General features: G+C 45.9%; 1 protein-coding gene across 5 annotated transcripts in view; it reads right to left on the minus strand.

Moving 5' to 3' along the window:
* GAK (cyclin G associated kinase) overlaps positions 1-18,139 on the minus strand; it is an 80,402-nt gene that overhangs the window by 44,813 nt on the left and 17,450 nt on the right. For all 5 annotated transcript variants that reach the window (XM_030004733.2, XM_030004735.2, XM_041120824.1 and 2 more), the window contains one exon: positions 352-487. In XM_030004733.2, coding sequence (XP_029860593.1) covers positions 352-487 — 136 coding nt within the window. The remainder of the gene's footprint in view (positions 1-351; positions 488-18,139) is intronic.

Here is an 18,139-nt window from a genome sequence, read left to right on the forward strand (position 1 = left end):
GTTAGAGACATTCTTCCAGCACTGTAATTGAAGCTTCCAGTGTTCTATTTGAAATTTAAAGAAAACAACTTCTAAAGCAAATTCAAAGAAACCAAACCGAGACACTAGTTGCTCCTGTGGACTAATTCAGATCCTAAACAAGGCAGGCAACAGCACTAAAAACCCAAAAGTTTCATTTAAAATCCCCAAGTTTTTTGATAAAAGATTAAAAATTTTCATAAAACAAGAAGTTGTTGCAGTTAACCTTTTTCACCGTCACATGTCAACAGCATTTAACTGTCAGTAATACAACACTGTCGATAATAAGATGTATCCATAAAGACACCAAATTAAGTAACACTGTAAACTTACGAATGAGATCATGAAACACAGAATAGCGGGTGTCATTTTGTGGCATGACATATTTTCCATTGACTATGCGAAGTTTAGCTCCATCTTCAAATGGATGTTGCCTAAAGCACAGCAAGTACAGGATACACCCCAGAGCCTACACAGAGAAAAAGGCAGAAATATTTCACAGAATCATGGAATCATTTAGGCTGGAAAAAACCCTTAAGATCAGAGTCCAACCATTAACCTAGCACTGCCAAGTCCACCACTAAACCATGTCCCTAAGCACTACATCTACATATCTTTTAAAGACCTCCAGAGACGGTGACTCAAAACACTTCGCTGGGCAGCCTATTCTAATACTTGATAACCCTTTCGGTGAAGAAATTTTTCCTAATATCCAATCTAAACCTTCCCTAGCACAACTTGAGGCCATTTCCTCTCATCCTATCACTTGCTACTTGGAAAAAGAGACCAACACCCACCTCGCTACAACCTCCTTTCAGGCAGTTGTAGCGAGTGATAAGGTCTCCCCTCAGCCTCCTTTACTCCAGAATAGGCAACCCCAGTTTCTTCAACTGCTCCTTGTAAGACTTGTTCCCTAGAGCCTTCACCAGCTTCATTGTCCTTCTTTGGACACACTCCAGCACCTCAATGTCTTTCTTGTAGAGAGGGGCCCAAAACTGAACACAGTACTCAAGGTGCAGCCTCACCAGTACAGAGGAACAATCACCTCCCTGTTCCTGCTGGCCACACTATTTCTGATACAAGCCAGGATGCTATTGGCCTTGGCCACCTGGGCACACTGCTGGCTCATATTCAACCGGCTGTCAACCAGCACCCCCAGGTCTTTCTCTGCCGGGGGGCTTTCCAGCCGCTTTTCCCCAAGCCTGTAGTGCTGCATGGGGTTGTTGTGACCCAAGTGCAGGACCCAGCACTTGGCCTTGTTGAACCTCATACAGTTGGCCTCAGCCCATCGATCCAGCCTGTCCAGATCCCTCTGCAGAGCCTTCCTACCCTAAAGCAGATCAACCCTCCCTTCGAACTTGGCATCATCTGCAAACTTACTGAGGGCACACTCGATCTCCTCATCCAGATCGTTGATAAAGATATTAAACAGAACTGGCCCCAGTACTGAGCCCTGGGGAACACCACTTGTGACCAGCTGCCAACTGGATTTAACTCCATTCACCACAACTCTTTGGGCCCAGCCATCCAGGCATTTTTTTACCCAAACAGTATACAGATGTCATGGTGGCATCACAGCAGGCCAAACATTGGCAGTGTCAGTTGGTGACAGCACCAGCTGTCAGATGAGCAGCCAGGTGAGCAAGGACAGCGAGGGGAGGGCACAGAGGCTGGGGCTGCCCATGGTGATGGAGAGTGGCTGCTTTGTGCTACAGCTGGATGTCTAGACAGGGAAACAACTGGACCACAGCACACTCCCATCCTCTTCCTCCCTCCTCTGCCACCGAGCTGGAGAGTTGCCAACAGTCTACAGGAAAGATAACACCAACCCCTACCCCATGGTGGTCTTACAGGGAGCTAGAAGCTCCTGAAAGCCACAGGGAAAGGGAGGTCTGTACCCTTTTTCACTGGGTACCGTGGGACTGAGCTCCTGGCCCTAGCCCTAGTGATGTAGTGGCCTTGTCAGTAGGCAGAATGCTGGTGGTGGCCAGCATTTTTGGCCCAGGATGGGTGTCTCCCAGCCATCAAGGAGGCATGGAATGGACAACCTTGTTGTGAGGCTGGTAGATCCCCAGGCAGGGAGGATCTGCCAGTGGCAACAGAGTGGCTGCTTCAGTTAGTGGTTGTCCTGTCTTTGACAGCTGCAGCCCCAGACAGGGACATGAGCAGATGATGGCACACTTCTGTCCTCTTCCTCCTCCACCACTCAAAGGAGTGTTGCAACTTTATACAAGGTGTCCTGGGTTCAGCTGGGATAGAGTTAATTTTTACAGGAACCTGGGAGGTGGGGGGGCATAGCCGGGGCAGCTGACCTGAACTAGCCAAGGAGCTATTCCATACCATGTGACATCATGCTCAGTATATACATGGGGAGTGGGCCGGGGGGAGGGCTCTCCTGCTCTCGACTTTCGGTGGGGGAAGTGACGGAGCGTCGGGTCCCGGGTGGTGAGCAGTTGCACTGTGCATCACTCTTTTCTGTATACTCTTTCATTAGTACCGTCGTTGTTGTTGTAACTTTTTTTGCGTTGTCCCAGTAAACTGCCCTTATCCCAACCCTCGAGGTTCCAGGGTTTTTTTTTTCTTTTCTCTCCTCTGCCTCCCCCCTATCCCACCGGAGGGGGCGGGAGGAGTGAGCGAGCGGCTGCGTGGTCCTTTGTTACCGGCTGGGCTGAAACCACGACAGTCCTTTTTGGCGCCCAACGTGGGGCTCGAAGGGTTGAGATAACGACAGATCTGGCTAGAGCGTGTTGAAACAAATTTGTCATACGCATTCCTTATATTAGATAAATAGATGTTAGTCACAATGTTGATTAATTTGTTTACATGGTGGCGTTTTGTAAGTCCTTATATGCTCTATGTATTGCCTGTAGTTACGTTTCTCACCTCTGGGAGAGTGATTGGCATTATCATTTTGCTGTACTGGGCAATGTCGACTTGTGAAATGATTACATCACTGGTCATGAGGTTAAGCTGGTATCTGTATGAGGCAGTGATATCATTTCCATACTTTGGGCACCTTCTATCGGATTTTATTGGTAATTACAGCCAATCCATGGGGAAGTCAGGGGGGATACTTCCCCCCATCCCTTCACCTCCCTTTTCTCCTTCCGACTAATTACAACAGCTCTTGAGAACTTTGAATATCCTTGGGATGCACAAGCCAGTGTGCTGTTAGTGCTATGCCTCCTGAATATGTTTCAGGTCTTGTTTAGGGCTCCAAAAAGGCTCTTTAAGAGTACCACCCAGAGATCTGCCCCAAAGCTGGATATTCATGGGTGGCACGGCATGTGGGAGGATATGGGCAGGTATCTAGAGAACTTCTCACCCCCAGTGGCTTGGAAGTTCACTCCCGAACAACTACAGAACCCTCATGAAGTGGTAGAATATTTGAAAGAAAAATGCTGTGGCTATTCCAAAGACGTACAACTCGCTGCACTGTGCTGGGCCCTGGCCAGTATCTACCAAACACTGCTTGATATTAGGCAGCACCCTCAGGGAGAAAAGGGGGAAAAGATGGAAAACAGGACAGCAGGCACCATGGCTACCCCTACCCCGGCAACAGGCACCGTGGCTACCCCTACCCCGGCAACAGGCACCGTGGCTACCCCAACCGCAGTGACAGATACTGCAGCTAAACCAGAGAACCAACCTGTGCCAGTATCAGTCGCCCCTGTACAGAAAAAGAAACACACAAAGAAATCAGTTCGCTCAGTGAGAGATGAGGATGAACCAGGGTCATCACGAGAACAGGAGGAAGAGGCAGAACCTGAAATAATCACCCGATCTCTATCCCTGAGTGAGTTGCGTGACATGCGAAAAGATTTTAGCCGCCACCCAGCTGAGCACATTGTTACCTGGCTGCTCCGATGCTGGGATAATGGGGCTAGTAGTGTGGAATTAGAGGGTAAGGAAGCCAAGCAGTTGGGATCTCTGTCTAGGGAAGGGGGCATCGACAAGGCGATTGGGAGAAAAACACAAGTCCTCAGCCTCTGGAGGCGACTTCTGTTAGGTGTAAAGGAAAGATACCCCTTCAAGGATGAAGTTACATGTCACCAAGGCAAGTGGACCACCATGGAGAGAGGTATCCAGTACCTGAGGGAATTAGCCGTGCTGGAGGTGATTTATAATGATCCAGAAAATGCGCAGGCACCCATAGACCCAGATGAAGTCCAATGCACACAACCCATGTGGCGGAAGTTTCTACGAAGTGCACCACCAACCTATGCCAACTCATTGGCAGTAATGTCCTGGAAAGAAGGCCATGGACAAACGGTGGATGAATTGGCTGTCCAACTCCGGCAATACGAAGGAAGTCTCTCTTCCTCCCTACGGGCCTGTGTCTCGGCTGTAGAGGAATTGTCCCGAGAGTTCCAGCAATTCAAAGTGGATATGTCCTCCTCCCCACCTGTACAGGCCCGCATCGCAGCTATTGGGAGTAAGCATTCCTCTGCCCAAGAGAGAGGAGAGAGAAAGTACACACGACGGGCTAACCTGTGGTTTTACCTGCGTGACCATGGAGAGGACATGAGGAAGTGGGATGGAAAACCTACCTCAGTCCTGGATGCACGGGTACGGGAGTTGCGAGAAAAAGCAACCAGAAAAGAGGATTCTTCTTGGAAAACTGCTGCTCCAGTTTCCTGTGAGGAGTCCCCCAGACGCAGTAGATGGGCTGATCACATTTCTGATCCTCTTGAAGGGACTTCTGATTCACGTGTGCGAAAAGTGAGTAACGAATATTCTAACCAGGATTAGAGGGGCCCTGCCTCCAGCCAGGTGGAGGAGAGGGACAACCGAGTCTACTGGACAGTGTGGATTCGATGGCCTGGCACATCAGACCCACAGGAATATAAGGCTCTAGTAGACACTGGTGCACAATGCACCCTAATGCCATCAAGTTATAAAGGGGCAGAACCCATCTGTATCTCTGGTGTGACAGGGGGATCCCAAGAGCTAACCGTATTGGAAGCTGAAATGAGTCTAACTGGGAATGACTGGCATAAACACCCCATTGCAACTGGCCCAGAGGCCCCATGCATCCTTGGTATAGATTATCTCAGGAGGGGATATTTCAAGGACCCAAAAGGGTACCGTTGGGCTTTTGGTATAGCTGCATTGGAGACGGAGCTGTCTACCCTGCCTGGTCTCTCTCAAGACCCTTCGGTTGTGGGGTTGCTGAAGGTTGAAGAACAACAGGTGCCAATTGCTACCACGACGGTGCACCGGCGGCAATATCGCACCAACCGAGATTCCCTGATCCCCATCCATAAGCTGATTTGCCAATTGGAGAGTCAAGGAGTGATCAGCAAGACTCACTCACCCTTTAATAGTCCCATATGGCCCGTACGGAAATCTAATGGGGAATGGAGACTAACAGTAGATTATCGTGGGCTGAATGAAGTCACGCCACCGCTGAGCGCTGCTGTGCCAGATATGTTAGAGCTTCAATACGAACTGGAATCAAAGGCAGCTAAGTGGTATGCCACAATTGACATTGCTAATGCATTTTTTTCCATCCCTTTGGCAGCGGAGTGCAGGCCACAGTTTGCCTTTACTTGGAGGGGTGTCCAGTACACCTGGAATCGACTGCCCCAGGGGTGGAAACACAGCCCCACTATTTGCCATGGACTGATCCAGGCTGCACTGGAAAAAGGTGAAGCTCCAGAGCACCTGCAATACATTGATGACATCATCGTATGGGGCAACACGGCAGAAGAAGTTTTTGAGAAAGGGAAGAAAATAATCCAAATCCTTTTGAAGGCTGGTTTTGCCATAAAAGAAAGTAAGGTCAAGGGACCTGCACAGGAGATCCAGTTCTTAGGAGTAAAATGGCAAGACGGGCGTCGTCAGATCCCTATGGATGTGATCAACAAAATAGCAGCTATGTCCCCACCAACTAATAAAAAGGAAACACAAGCTTTCTTAGGTGTTGTGGGCTTTTGGAGAATGCATATTCCAAATTACAGTCAAATTGTAAGTCCTCTCTACCAAGTTACCCGGAAGAAGAATGATTTTAAATGGGGGCCTGAGCAACGACAAGCTTTTGAACAAATTAAGCGGGAGATTGCTCATGCAGTAGCTCTTGGGCCAGTCCGGGCAGGACAAGATGTTATAAATGTGCTCTACACTGCAGCTGGGGAGAATGGCCCTACCTGGAGCCTCTGGCAGAAAGCACCTGCAGAGACCCGAGGTCGACCCCTGGGGTTTTGGAGTCGGGGATACAGAGGATCCGAGGCTCGCTATACTCCAACTGAAAAAGAGATATTGGCAGCATATGAAGGAGTTCGAGCCGCCTCAGAAGTGGTTGGTACTGAAACACAGCTCCTCTTAGCACCCCTACTGCCAGTGCTGGGCTGGATGTTCAAAGGGAAGGTCTCCTCTACACATCATGCAACTGATGCCACGTGGAGTAAGTGGGTCACACTGATCACACAACGGGCTCGCATAGGAAACCCCAGTCGCCCAGGAATTGTGGAAGTGATCATGGACTGGCCAGAAGGCAAAAATTTTGGAATGTCGCCAGAGGAGGAGGTGACACGGGCTGAAGAGGCCCCGCTGTATAATAAACTGCCAGAAAATGAGAGGTAATATGCTCTGTTCACTGATGGGTCCTGCCGCATTGTGGGAAAACATCGGAGGTGGAAGGCTGCTGTATGGAGTCCTACACGACTAGTCGCAGAAACTGCTGAAGGAGAAGGTGAATCGAGTCAGTTTGCAGAGGTGAAAGCCATCCAGCTAGTGTTAGACATTGCTGAAAGAGAGAAATGGCCAGTGCTCTATCTCTATACCGACTCATGGATGGTGGCAAATGCCCTATGGGGGTGGCTACAGCAATGGAAGAAGAGCAATTGGCAGCGCAGAGGTAAACTCATCTGGGCTGCCGCACTGTGGCAAGATATTGTTGTTCGGATAGAGAAGCTAGTGGTAAAAGTACGCCACGTAGATGCTCATGTACCCAAGAGTCGGGCCACTGAAGAACATCAAAACAACCAGCAGGCAGATCAGGCCGCCAAGATTGAAGTGTCTCAGGTGGACCTGGACTGGCAACGTAGGGGTGAGCTATTTATGGCTCAGTGGGCCCATGATACCTCGGGCCATCAGGGAAGAGATGCAACATATAGATGGGCTCGCGATCGAGGGGTGGACTTAACCATGGACACTATCGCACAGGTTATCCATGAATGTGAAACATGTGCTGCAATTAAGCAAGCCAAGCGACTGAAACCCCTGTCGTATGGAGGGCGATGGCTGAAATATAAACAGTGGGAGGCCTGGCAGATTGACTATATCACACTCCCACGAACCCGCCAAGGCAAGTGCCATGTGCTTACAATGGTGGAAGCAACCACTGGATGGCTGGAAACATATCCTGTGTCCCACGCCACTGCCCAGAACACTATCCTGGGCCTTGAAGAGAAAGTCTTATGGCAACACGGTACCCCAGAAAGAATCGAGTCAGACAACAGGACTCACTTCCGAAACAACCTCATAGACACCTGGGCCAAAGAACATGGCATTGAGTGGGTATATCACATCCCTTATCACGCACCAGCCTCCGGAAAAATCGAACGATACAATGGACTGCTGAAAACTACATTGAGAGCAATGGGGGGTGGAACTTTCAAACATTGGGATACACATTTAACAAAAGCCACCTGGTTAGTTAATACTAGAGGATCCACCAATCGGGCGGGCCCCGCCCAACCAAGACTTCCACATACTGTAGAAGGGGATAAAGTTCCTGTAGTGCACATGAGGAGTATGTTAGGAAAGACAGTCTGGGTTAGTCCTCCCTCACGCAGAGACAAACCCATCCAAGGGGTGGTTTTTGCTCAGGGACCTGGGTATACCTGGTGGGTGATGCAGAAGGATGGGGAAGTTCGATGTGTACCTCAGGGAGATTTGATTTTGGGAGAGAATAGCCAGTGAACTAGGCTGTATGATATTTAACTGCTAAATAACCTGCCAATGTATGTCATTGTATCTATAGTGTCTATATGCCATATCAAGGGTATTACTGTAAGAATTACCCAAATGACTGAAGAATGGACTTTGAAACTGAGCCAAGAACAACAGTGATAGAACTTGAACTGGCGCCCAGCAACTTCCTCAAGATCAACATCTTCGACCTGCAGACCAAGGGTGTGGGTTGCATCAAATGTACCAGCCAGAAGTTCCAGAGACAGCATACAACAACCCAACACATCACACCATCTCTCTTATCCTGAAGAAGTGTTACAACAGATGGAGCCTCAAAGTCATGGACTAAATAAAATTGATGGACACATTGGAGGGATAACCCATTGACTAAGGGAATACTATTTGTATGTGTGTGTGTGTGGTGGGGGGTCCATATACATATATATCTATATATAAGACAAGGAAAGTTGTAATGAACGGGTTAACTTTGTTCATGAAATCGCATGTGGAGGTAGGGATATTCTTCACTTATCTAAGACCATGAGTACCGATGATTAGCATATGTAGAGAAACGTTTACAGAGCATGAATGGGACTTGAGTCACCTAAAGAACAGCTGAGGAAAACTTTGGCCTTCATCCCAACAACCACCAGAAGGCAAATTACGACCACTTAACACCTGATGGCACAAGATACCGAAGATACCAGCCAGCCTTCAGGTATCAGGGACTAAAAAGACTGTATAAATAAAGAGGCTCTTCCCCTGTTTGAGTGCGAGCTTGTGGCGGAGCACTGTCTCCCCGGCCACCCAGCGCTGTTTTGCTCTTTTATCGCTTGCTAATAAATTCGATCTTTTATTTAATACAAATTGGCTCCTCCAATTTGTCACGAGCGTCTATAACAAACTTGGTGCCGTGACTCGGATCCAGGTTCTTTGGTGCGGACCCTTGCAAGCGGGGAGGCGCCCTATCCCCGGATAGCCCCGTCTTGAAGAGGTGCCGCCGCCATACCCTGGACCCACGAACCCCTCTAAATTACGATAACTGAGCAAAAGAACCTGCAGGACCCCTTAAATTTTGTGCATGAAGACCAAACGAAGACCCCGGGAGCGAGTGAGTATATAAAGCGTGAGCCGTTTGGTTGGGGTGGTTATCCCGAGGTGCGATTGTGTGAGAGGTCTCTCTGAGATCACACGAGTGCGGACCCTCCAGTAGTGCAGTTCTCGTAGCCCGCGAGGGAGCGAGTCACGACCGAGGGGAAGTGAGTGTGTGTGTGTGGATAAGGGCACCTCGGAAGATGGGACAGAGGAAAAGCAAGCCCTCTGGACCCATGGGAATGGGGAAGGGAAGTAAGTTACCAGACATACCCCCGGACAGTCCCCTAAGCCTGATGTTAAGATATTGAGACAGTTCACCAAAGAAAAAGGATAGGTCTAAGGAAAAAGATGATTAGTTATTGTATTGAGATTTGGGGTGGAAAACCTCCCAGCAATCCTCATGTACTCTCGCCTGTGTTCGGGTCCTCTGAGGATTGGGTGTGTCAACAATTAAATATATGGGTAAACAATAAGAGACCACCAGCCAGCCCAGAGGAAAGTGAATATGCTGCCTTATGGATTTCCCAATCCTGGGAAATGTCATTCCTCTTTGCCTTAAGAGAAAACAGACCAGATAAACCTCGAAAAGATGATGAGGACCCCCTTTGGCCCCCTCCCTATGCCCCTCAGGCCCCTCCTCCTCAGGACCCACTCCAAGGCCAGGAAATAGCCCAGGCTCAGGAAGGGTCAGATTCGGAACCTAATTCCTCAGCCCCGGCACCCCCTCCCAGAAGGTCTGCACGTAATAAAATAATACAAAGAAAGGAAAGATTGTTCCTTCTTCGGGAAATGTTGGTGCCTGGTGAGGATGAACAGGGGGGACCGGGAACGGGGTATGTGGCAGTCCCCCTTAATACAGGGGATGTAAGAAAATTTAAGAAGGAAATGGGGAATCTGTTAGATGATCCCCTGGGGGTAGCCAAAGGGTTGGATCAATTCTTGGGACTGAATTTGTACACGTGGGATGAATTACAGTCTATCCTGGGCATATTATTTACCGTAGAAGAAAGGGACAAGATTAGGGGGGCTGGGATGAGACTGTGGGACCAGCAACATCAGGCTGGCCCAGCGACGGATCAAAAATGGCCCTTAAATCGGCCAAACTGGAATAATCAGGATCCGGCTCACAGGAAAAAGATGATACCCCAATGGAATGGCTTGATTGAACCATTTGAGGTGGTTATTAAGAACCCAGAGATTCCAGTGAGAGTTAAACAATATCCCTTATCTAATGAAGGGAGAAGGGGACTAAAACCTGAGATTAAAAGACTATTGGGAAAGGGGGTACTCGAACCCTGCATGTCCCCTTTTAATACCCCGATTTTACCAGTAAAAAAAAATCCGATGGTACCTATCGGTTGGTGCATGACCTAAGGGAAATCAATGGACTGTCAACCGGTTCCCGGTAGTGGCAAACCCACACACCCTGCTGAGTCAATTGGGACCCGAGAACCAATGGTATAGCGTAATAGATCTTAAGGATGCATTCTAGTCATGCCCTCTAAAGGAGGAATGTAGAGATTATTTTGCCTTCGAGTGGGAAGACCCAGACACTCATAGGAGACAGCAGTTAAGGTGGACTGTACTCCCCCAGGAGTTTACAGAATCCCCAAACTTATTTGGACAAGCCCTAGAACGGGTTCTACGGGAATACCAACTGCAGGATGGAGTTGTACTAATACAGTATGTAGATGACTTATTGTTAGCAGGAGAAAATCAAGAAACAGTCAGAAAAGAAAGCATACGGTTGTTAAATTTCTTGGGCCTTCAAGGCCTCAAGGTATCACGGCCAAAACTACAGTTTGTGGAAAAGGAGGTGAAATATTTAGGACACTGGATAAGCAAGGGGACTAAGAAGTTAGACCCCGAACGAGTAAATGGAATTTTATCACTGAAAGCCCCGAGGAGTAAACAACAGATTAGACAATTGTTGGGGCTATTTGGGTATTGTAGACAGTAGATTGAAAACTTTAGTGCGAAAGCACGATTTTTGTATCAAAAGTTAACTATGGATGGGTTGCTTAAATGGACCCCGGAGGATGAAGAGAGATTAGAGGGTCTCAAGGCCGATCTAGTTAACGCCCCTGTCTTGAGTCTGCCTGATGTGAGGAGACCCTTTTATTTATTTGTGGCCACTGAGGAGGGGACAGCATACGGAGTTTTAACCCAGGAGTGGACAGGGAAAAAGAAACCTGTAGGGTATATTTCCAAATTATTAGACCCCGTCAGTAGAGGGTGGCCCACCTGTTTACAAGCAGTTGTTGCTGTAACCCTGATAGTGGAAGAAGCAAATAAGATAACGTTTAGAAGTGAATTAAGGGTATTCTCCCATAATATTCGAGGAGTTCTCCAACAAAAGGCTGAAAAATGGATCACCGATGCTAGGCTTTTAAAATATAAGGGGATCCTAATCCATTCCCCTAAATTGGAGATCGGAACAACGAACTTAAAAAATCCGGCGCAATTTTTGTATGGGGGTCCTGAAGAAAAATTAACACATAATTGCCTTCAGACCATTGAAGAACAAACAAAAATTAGGCTAGATCTGGAAGAAGTAAAATTGAGAGAGGGAGAAAAGTTATTCGCTGATGGGTCATCTCGAGTAATAACAGGGAAAAGGAAGTCAGGACAAGCAATAAGAGGGCCCAAGCGAATAACTGTGGTACATGTTAAGGGACACCAAAGAAAAACAACCCCTGAAATTCAGTGAAGCCAGGTGATATGGTATTAATAAGAGCCTGGAAAAAATCCTCTCTCACTCCTAGGTGGGAGGGGCCCTTTCTTGTTTTACTTACCACAGAAACTGCTGTCCGAACTACAGAACGAGGATAGACTCATGCAAGCAGGATCAAAGGACCAATTTGGAGTTCTCATTGAGAGGTGACCAAAGACCCTGACAGCTTGAAAATCAAGTTCCGAAGAAAAGTGGAGGAGTGATACTGTCTTTTGTAAAAATCCTCACTGTATATGTTATCTTTATATGTTACAGGTGTAAACTTTGTAGAGAAAAGTGGTGGACACATTGCTCCTATGGGTATTCCCCTAGTGACATTTGCCACAAATGTTATAATTACGAACAGGAATTAATTGAGCAAGCATTATGTATGGGAATATCAACTGGAAAAATTATAAAAGACTCCAAAGAATGGTGGGATATTTTTGCTAAAGGCATAAACCCTGAGAGGTGTTGTCTTTATGTAAATGTGTTATGCCCAACGAAGACTGAAATAGTGCAAGTATCCCGCAGACGAACAGTGGTCAGAGTGGGGTGGGGAGCTTGGGAAGTGAAGGATACAAACTGGGACGCATATAAGTCAAAACAAAGTAAATATAAAGGAGGTTCCCCTGAAGAATACGACTGCTGCTGAGAAGATAGTATACCTCGCTGCTCTAAGCAACAGAGTAGGCAGAGAAGAGGGCAGAGACGTACTGCTGTGGGGATTAAGGTTGATGAACTACCTCCAGAGAAGGCTCACGGAGCCTCTTGACTTATTACTCCCAAATAAAACATCCTCAGAGCTTCCCCAAAGTCTCCCATCTCTCACCAGGGATGAAGACAAAAATCAAAATGATTATCAGCACCTTCGGAATACCTGTCGCAAGGGTAAAGGGACACCACTTTTCTCAAACTTGAGATTAAGCACTTGAATGATAGGACTGTTACTAATGCTAATAGAGACAACCCAAGGCAAAGGGAACCCCCACCAACCTTACAAATGGACGCTCTATAGGTGGGAGGATCAAAAAATACTACAGCAAGTAATTGCTGCCAGGGTCCCAAGCTTTAATCAATCCTTATGTCAGATCATACCCAGGAATCCATGTCTACATAACTTAGGCTTTTAGTTTTGTCCCAGTTCTAACCCTGGAAAGGAGTATTGCAACCATCCCGACTCTTACTATTGTGCTTATTGGGGTTGCAAAACTATAGCTTCTGATTGGATTCCTAGGTGAGGTACAGATAAATTCCTATCTGTAAGGTGGGGGCCTCATGGATGTACACCTGCTTCGCATGGTTGGGATGGAAGCCAAACAGGACTATAGAGTGGAAATTGCCCATATATTTATATTAATGCAACCAACCTGAAAGATCCTGCTTGGTTAACCGAGGGAACATGGGGAGTCAGACTTTGAAAACCAGGCGCAGATTAAGGGGGAATAATTACGATAAGGAAAGAGCTGGTGTAGGACCAAATTCAGTCCTCACAGAGGAAGATGATAGTAACAGTATTGTACAGACTGCTACTATCCTCCCTAATATAGACATCACTGAAGACAATATCTCAGGCGTATCAACAAGAATCAATCCATTGTGGGATATGCTCCAAGCCAGTTATCAGGTACTGAATGCCACCCACCCTAATATAACTAAGCATTGTTGGTTGTGTTACGACATTCGACCACCCTTTTATGAAGCTATTGGGGTAGACAGTAGATTTAAAAAGTCCAACGGAACAAACCCAGCTCAGTGCTTATGGAATAAGGAATCTGGACGTAAACAAGGGATAACAAAGTCCCAAGTATCAAGAAAAGGAAGATGTATAGGGAATGTCCCAAAAGACAAACGACACCTGTGTAACACAATTCACAAATCAAGAGAAATAACAGCTGAGTGGTTAATTCCTACAGATAATACTAAGTGGATTTGTTCCCAAACTGGGCTTATACCTTGTATATCCCTAAAGGTTTTTAATTGGATAACTAAATATTGTATACAAGTAACTGTAATACCTAAGCTTATTTACCATCCCGAAGATTTTGTTTATGACTATCAAACTACTCAGGCCCATCACATACAAAAAAGTGAGCCCTTGACAGCCCTCACGGTAACAACCCTCATAGCAGTCGGAGCCGCTGGAGCTGGTACAGGAATAACCTCCCTCGTACAACAAAATCAAAAATTTCAATCCTTAAGAATAGCGGTCGACGAGGATTTGGCTAGGATAGAAAAAGCCATGACAGCCCTAGAACAGTCTGTTAGGTCTTTATCAGAAGTAGTATTACAAAACAGACGGGGCTTAGACCTAATGTTCATGCAGCAGGGGGGGTTATGTGCAGCCCTACGGGAAGAGTGTTGTGTATATGTTGACCATACTGGAGTAGTTAGAGATACAATGGCCAAGCTACGGGAGGGGTTAGAAAAACGGAAGAAAGACAGGGAAGCACAACAGAGCTAGTATGAGTCTATGTTTAATTATTCACCCTGGTTAACCACCCTATTGTCAACTATTACAGGACCCCTTATCTTGTTGATCTTATTTTTGACTTTTGGGCCATGCATTTTTAATAAGTTGATCGCTATTGTTAAAGGGCGCTTAGAAGCTGCACACTTAATGCTGTTACGAAAACAATATGAACAAATAGAGGATGAAGGAATTAATCCTATCCTCGGGCGGACAAAAGAAGTATTAGATCGATTTAACGAACAAAATCAGGATAAAATAGAAAAGGGGGGATTGTAATGAACGGGTTAACTTTGTTCATGAAATCCCATGTGGAGGTAGGGATATTCTTCACTTATCTAAGACCATGAGTACCGATGATTAGCATATGTAGAGAAACGTTTACAGAGCATGAATGGGACTTGAGTCACCTAAAGAACAGCTGAGGAAGACTTCGGCCTTCATCCCAACAACCACCAGAAGGCAAATTACGACCACTTAACACCTGATGGCACAAGATACCGAAGATACCAGCCAGCCTTCAGGTATCAGGGACTAAAAAGACTGTATAAATAAAGAGGCTCTTCCCCTGTTTGGGTGCGAGCTTGTGGCGGAGCACTGTCTCCCCGGCCGCCCAGCGCTGTTTTGCTCTTTTATCGCTTGCTAATAAATTCGATCTTTTATTTAATACAAATTGGCTCCTCCAATTTGTCACAAGCGTCTATAACAAACTGGTCCATATACATATATATCTATATATAAGACAAGGAAAGTGGTAGTGGTTGATTGGAAAATGTAAAATCTGGGCATGATGTAAATGGTATAGAATAAGGGGTGGATAATGTCCTGGGTTCAGCTGGGATAGAGTTAATTTTTACAGGAACCTGGGAGGTGGGGGGGCATAGCCGGGGCAGCTGACCTGAACTAGCCAAGGAGCTATTCCATACCATGTGACATCATGCTCAGTATATACATGGGGAGTGGGCCGGGGGGAGGGGGCTCCTGCTCTCGACTTTCGGTGGGGGAAGTGACGGGGGAAGTGATGGAGCGTCGGGTCCCGGGTGGTGAGCAGTTGCACTGTGCATCACTCTTTTCTGTATACTCTTTCATTAGTACCGTCGTTGTTGTTGTAACTTTTTTTGCGTTGTCCCAGTAAACTGCCCTTATCCCAACCCTCGAGGTTCCAGGGTTTTTTTTTTTTCTTTTCTCTCCTCCGTCTCCCCCCTATCCCGCCGGAGGGGGCGGGAGGAGTGAGCGAGCGGCTGCGTGGTCCTTTGTTACCGGCTGGGCTGAAACCATGACACAAGAACATTGACCCAAGGATAAAGAAACACCTTATCCTGTACCTCTACACCTTATCTCATACCCTGTGATAGATAGCATCACGGTCCTGCAGGAAGCTGGAAGGTCCCCATAGCCACAAACAAACAGAACTCTGCAGCACCCACCATCTTTGTGTGAAGCTTATCACAGAATGGAAAAAAGTTTATAAATACAAATTTTCTGATTCATGAACACATTGGCTGGTTCTTCTTGTTTATGCTGTCTTTAATTCAGGCAATGTATTTAAAGCAGAATTTTAGACTATGAAATTGATTAAGCTTCCTAATACTGCTTGCAAATCTCAGGTTGCTATCATCAACTGCTGACTCATGCAACTCTATATATATTCCCAGTGCTTGAGAGATAAGCTTCACACTCCTTTAGAAATCATTAGTCATGATGTTTCTCTGAGGACAGAACATTTAGTAAAACATTCATTTGCTTGGCATGTCAATTACAGAGCTCCAAGTAGCAATACTGCTGCTAAGTATGTTTCTAAATAGGTTTGTGGGGTTCTTCCCTTTCATGGAAGTTTTCAGGTTCAGGGATTCTCCTATTCCTATCTTTTTAAAAATCATTACAATAAATCCATTTTATGAATTTCACAGTATACAAAAATAAGTAGTCCTGCAACACTGAACACGTTCAAGAACAGGATTTTTCTTATAAAAAGGCTCAGAAGTTTTATTTCATCTTCATCCTGTGCTTCAAGAAGACTCATTTTATTTGTGGGGACAGAATTTGGTCTTTTGTATTTCCAACAGATACATTCTGTTATGCAATGCACTGGCTAGGTAAGCACTTAAGTGTTACTCAATTTGTTTAAATGACACTAGGAGGACACATCATCCCTAAAACACTTGTTTTGATAGAGACTGGAAGAAAATAAGCTGAAATTACAGTCCCTTTATTTCCTACAATCAGAAGGCTATTAAACTCTTAAAACAAATAAAGTTTAAGATCATTTTCAGACAGGTTCATTCAAGCCTCATAAATGACAAAATCGGGACTACCACATCCTGGGAACTTTCAAGTTCCTTGGTGTGCCCAAACTTAAGACCTGTGCAACCTGACAAGGGAACACCACCAAAGCCAGAAATCAGTTTTAAATTCTAATCTCTGAATAGTCCAGGTGTTATGGATAGTTAGGATAATTTCATCTGTTACATAAGTTGGTATATGTATTTTCATATAAATTAACATATGAAATATACTGGCACAGTTATACTATTGTAACAGTACCATGTTCTTCCACCTGGCCTATAAAAGTTTGATAATAAAACATCCAATACCTCCAAGAAAATGTTTGCTCAGACTGGAAAATTCCTCCTCAAAGTTTCTTCTGAACCCCACCTTAGTTGCTTAAGTGTACAGGCTTTTATAGCCCCCACAAATAAAACAAGACAGTGAAGACATCAGCTAAGAAACGTGCTCACTGCCTCCAGTCCTCTGCGTGCACCATCCCCAACTGTCCTTGGTTGTCAATTCATCCCACGAACAGTTTCAAAGATTTGAATGTTATTAAAGTCTCAAAGGTTTGAGATTTAGTTACTCCAAAACACTTACTCAGTCTCTCAATCCAGGGCCAGAAATAAACCTGCATATATTAATTCTGTATTATTGTATAGCAAGTACATTTTTGTCAGTTGATAGTAAGCTCTCCGTAATGTATACACTGAAGGACCATATAGTCCACATTAATTAATCCAGCAGGGGAGTACAGGAAATACCACCTCCTCTGCCACAGAAATGCCTGTTTACAAAGAAGTAAGGCAGATCATAATTTAGTTGGAGGAATGAAACTACTCTTTGTGCAGTCCAAGACACCACGCACATCAGAAGACAGTATCCACAGCCACACGGCGGAGAAAAGCACAAAGGCAAGCAGCTGAACGCACAGGAAGTGAAGAGATCACTTAGATTTGATCTTTGCTTTAATTGCTAGAAAATGGTTTTCATTCCCTCTGCTTTATCTGTAACTTAGGATTATAACAGTGGTACATTTTGAATATTTTAAACACAGATTGTGATTCATTTTGGCTAAAAGGCAATTCCAGTTGCAGCAAGGCAATTCCGCAAAGCCAATACCATCCACATAGCCTCAGCATCGATACACTTAACAGTGTCGTGGTTTAACCCCAGCCAGCAACTAAGCACCACGCAGCTGCTCACTCAGTCCCCCCCCACCCAGTGGGATGGGGGAGAAAATCAGGAAAAGAAGTTAAACTTGTGGGTTGAAGATAAGAATGGTTTAATAGAACAGAAAAGAAGAAACTAATAATGATAATGATAACACTAATAAAATGACAGCAGTAATAATAAAAGGATTGGAATGTACAAATGATGCACAGGGCAATTGCTCACCACCCGCTGATCGACACCCAGTTAGTCCCCGAGCAGCGATTCCCCACCCCCCCTTCCCAGTTCCTATACTAGATGTGATGTCCCATGGTATGGAATACCCCGTTGGCCACTTTGGGTCAGCTGCCCTGGCTGTGTCCTGTGCCAGCTTCTTGTGCCCCTCCAGCTTTCTCGCTGGCTGGGCATGAGAAGCTGAAAAATCCTTGACTTTAGTCTAAACGCGACTTAGCAACAACTGAAAACATCAATGTTATCAACATTCT

This window comes from Aquila chrysaetos, chromosome Z (genome assembly GCF_900496995.4).
Source record: "Aquila chrysaetos chrysaetos chromosome Z, bAquChr1.4, whole genome shotgun sequence".
NCBI classification, from domain to species: Eukaryota; Metazoa; Chordata; class Aves; order Accipitriformes; family Accipitridae; genus Aquila; species Aquila chrysaetos.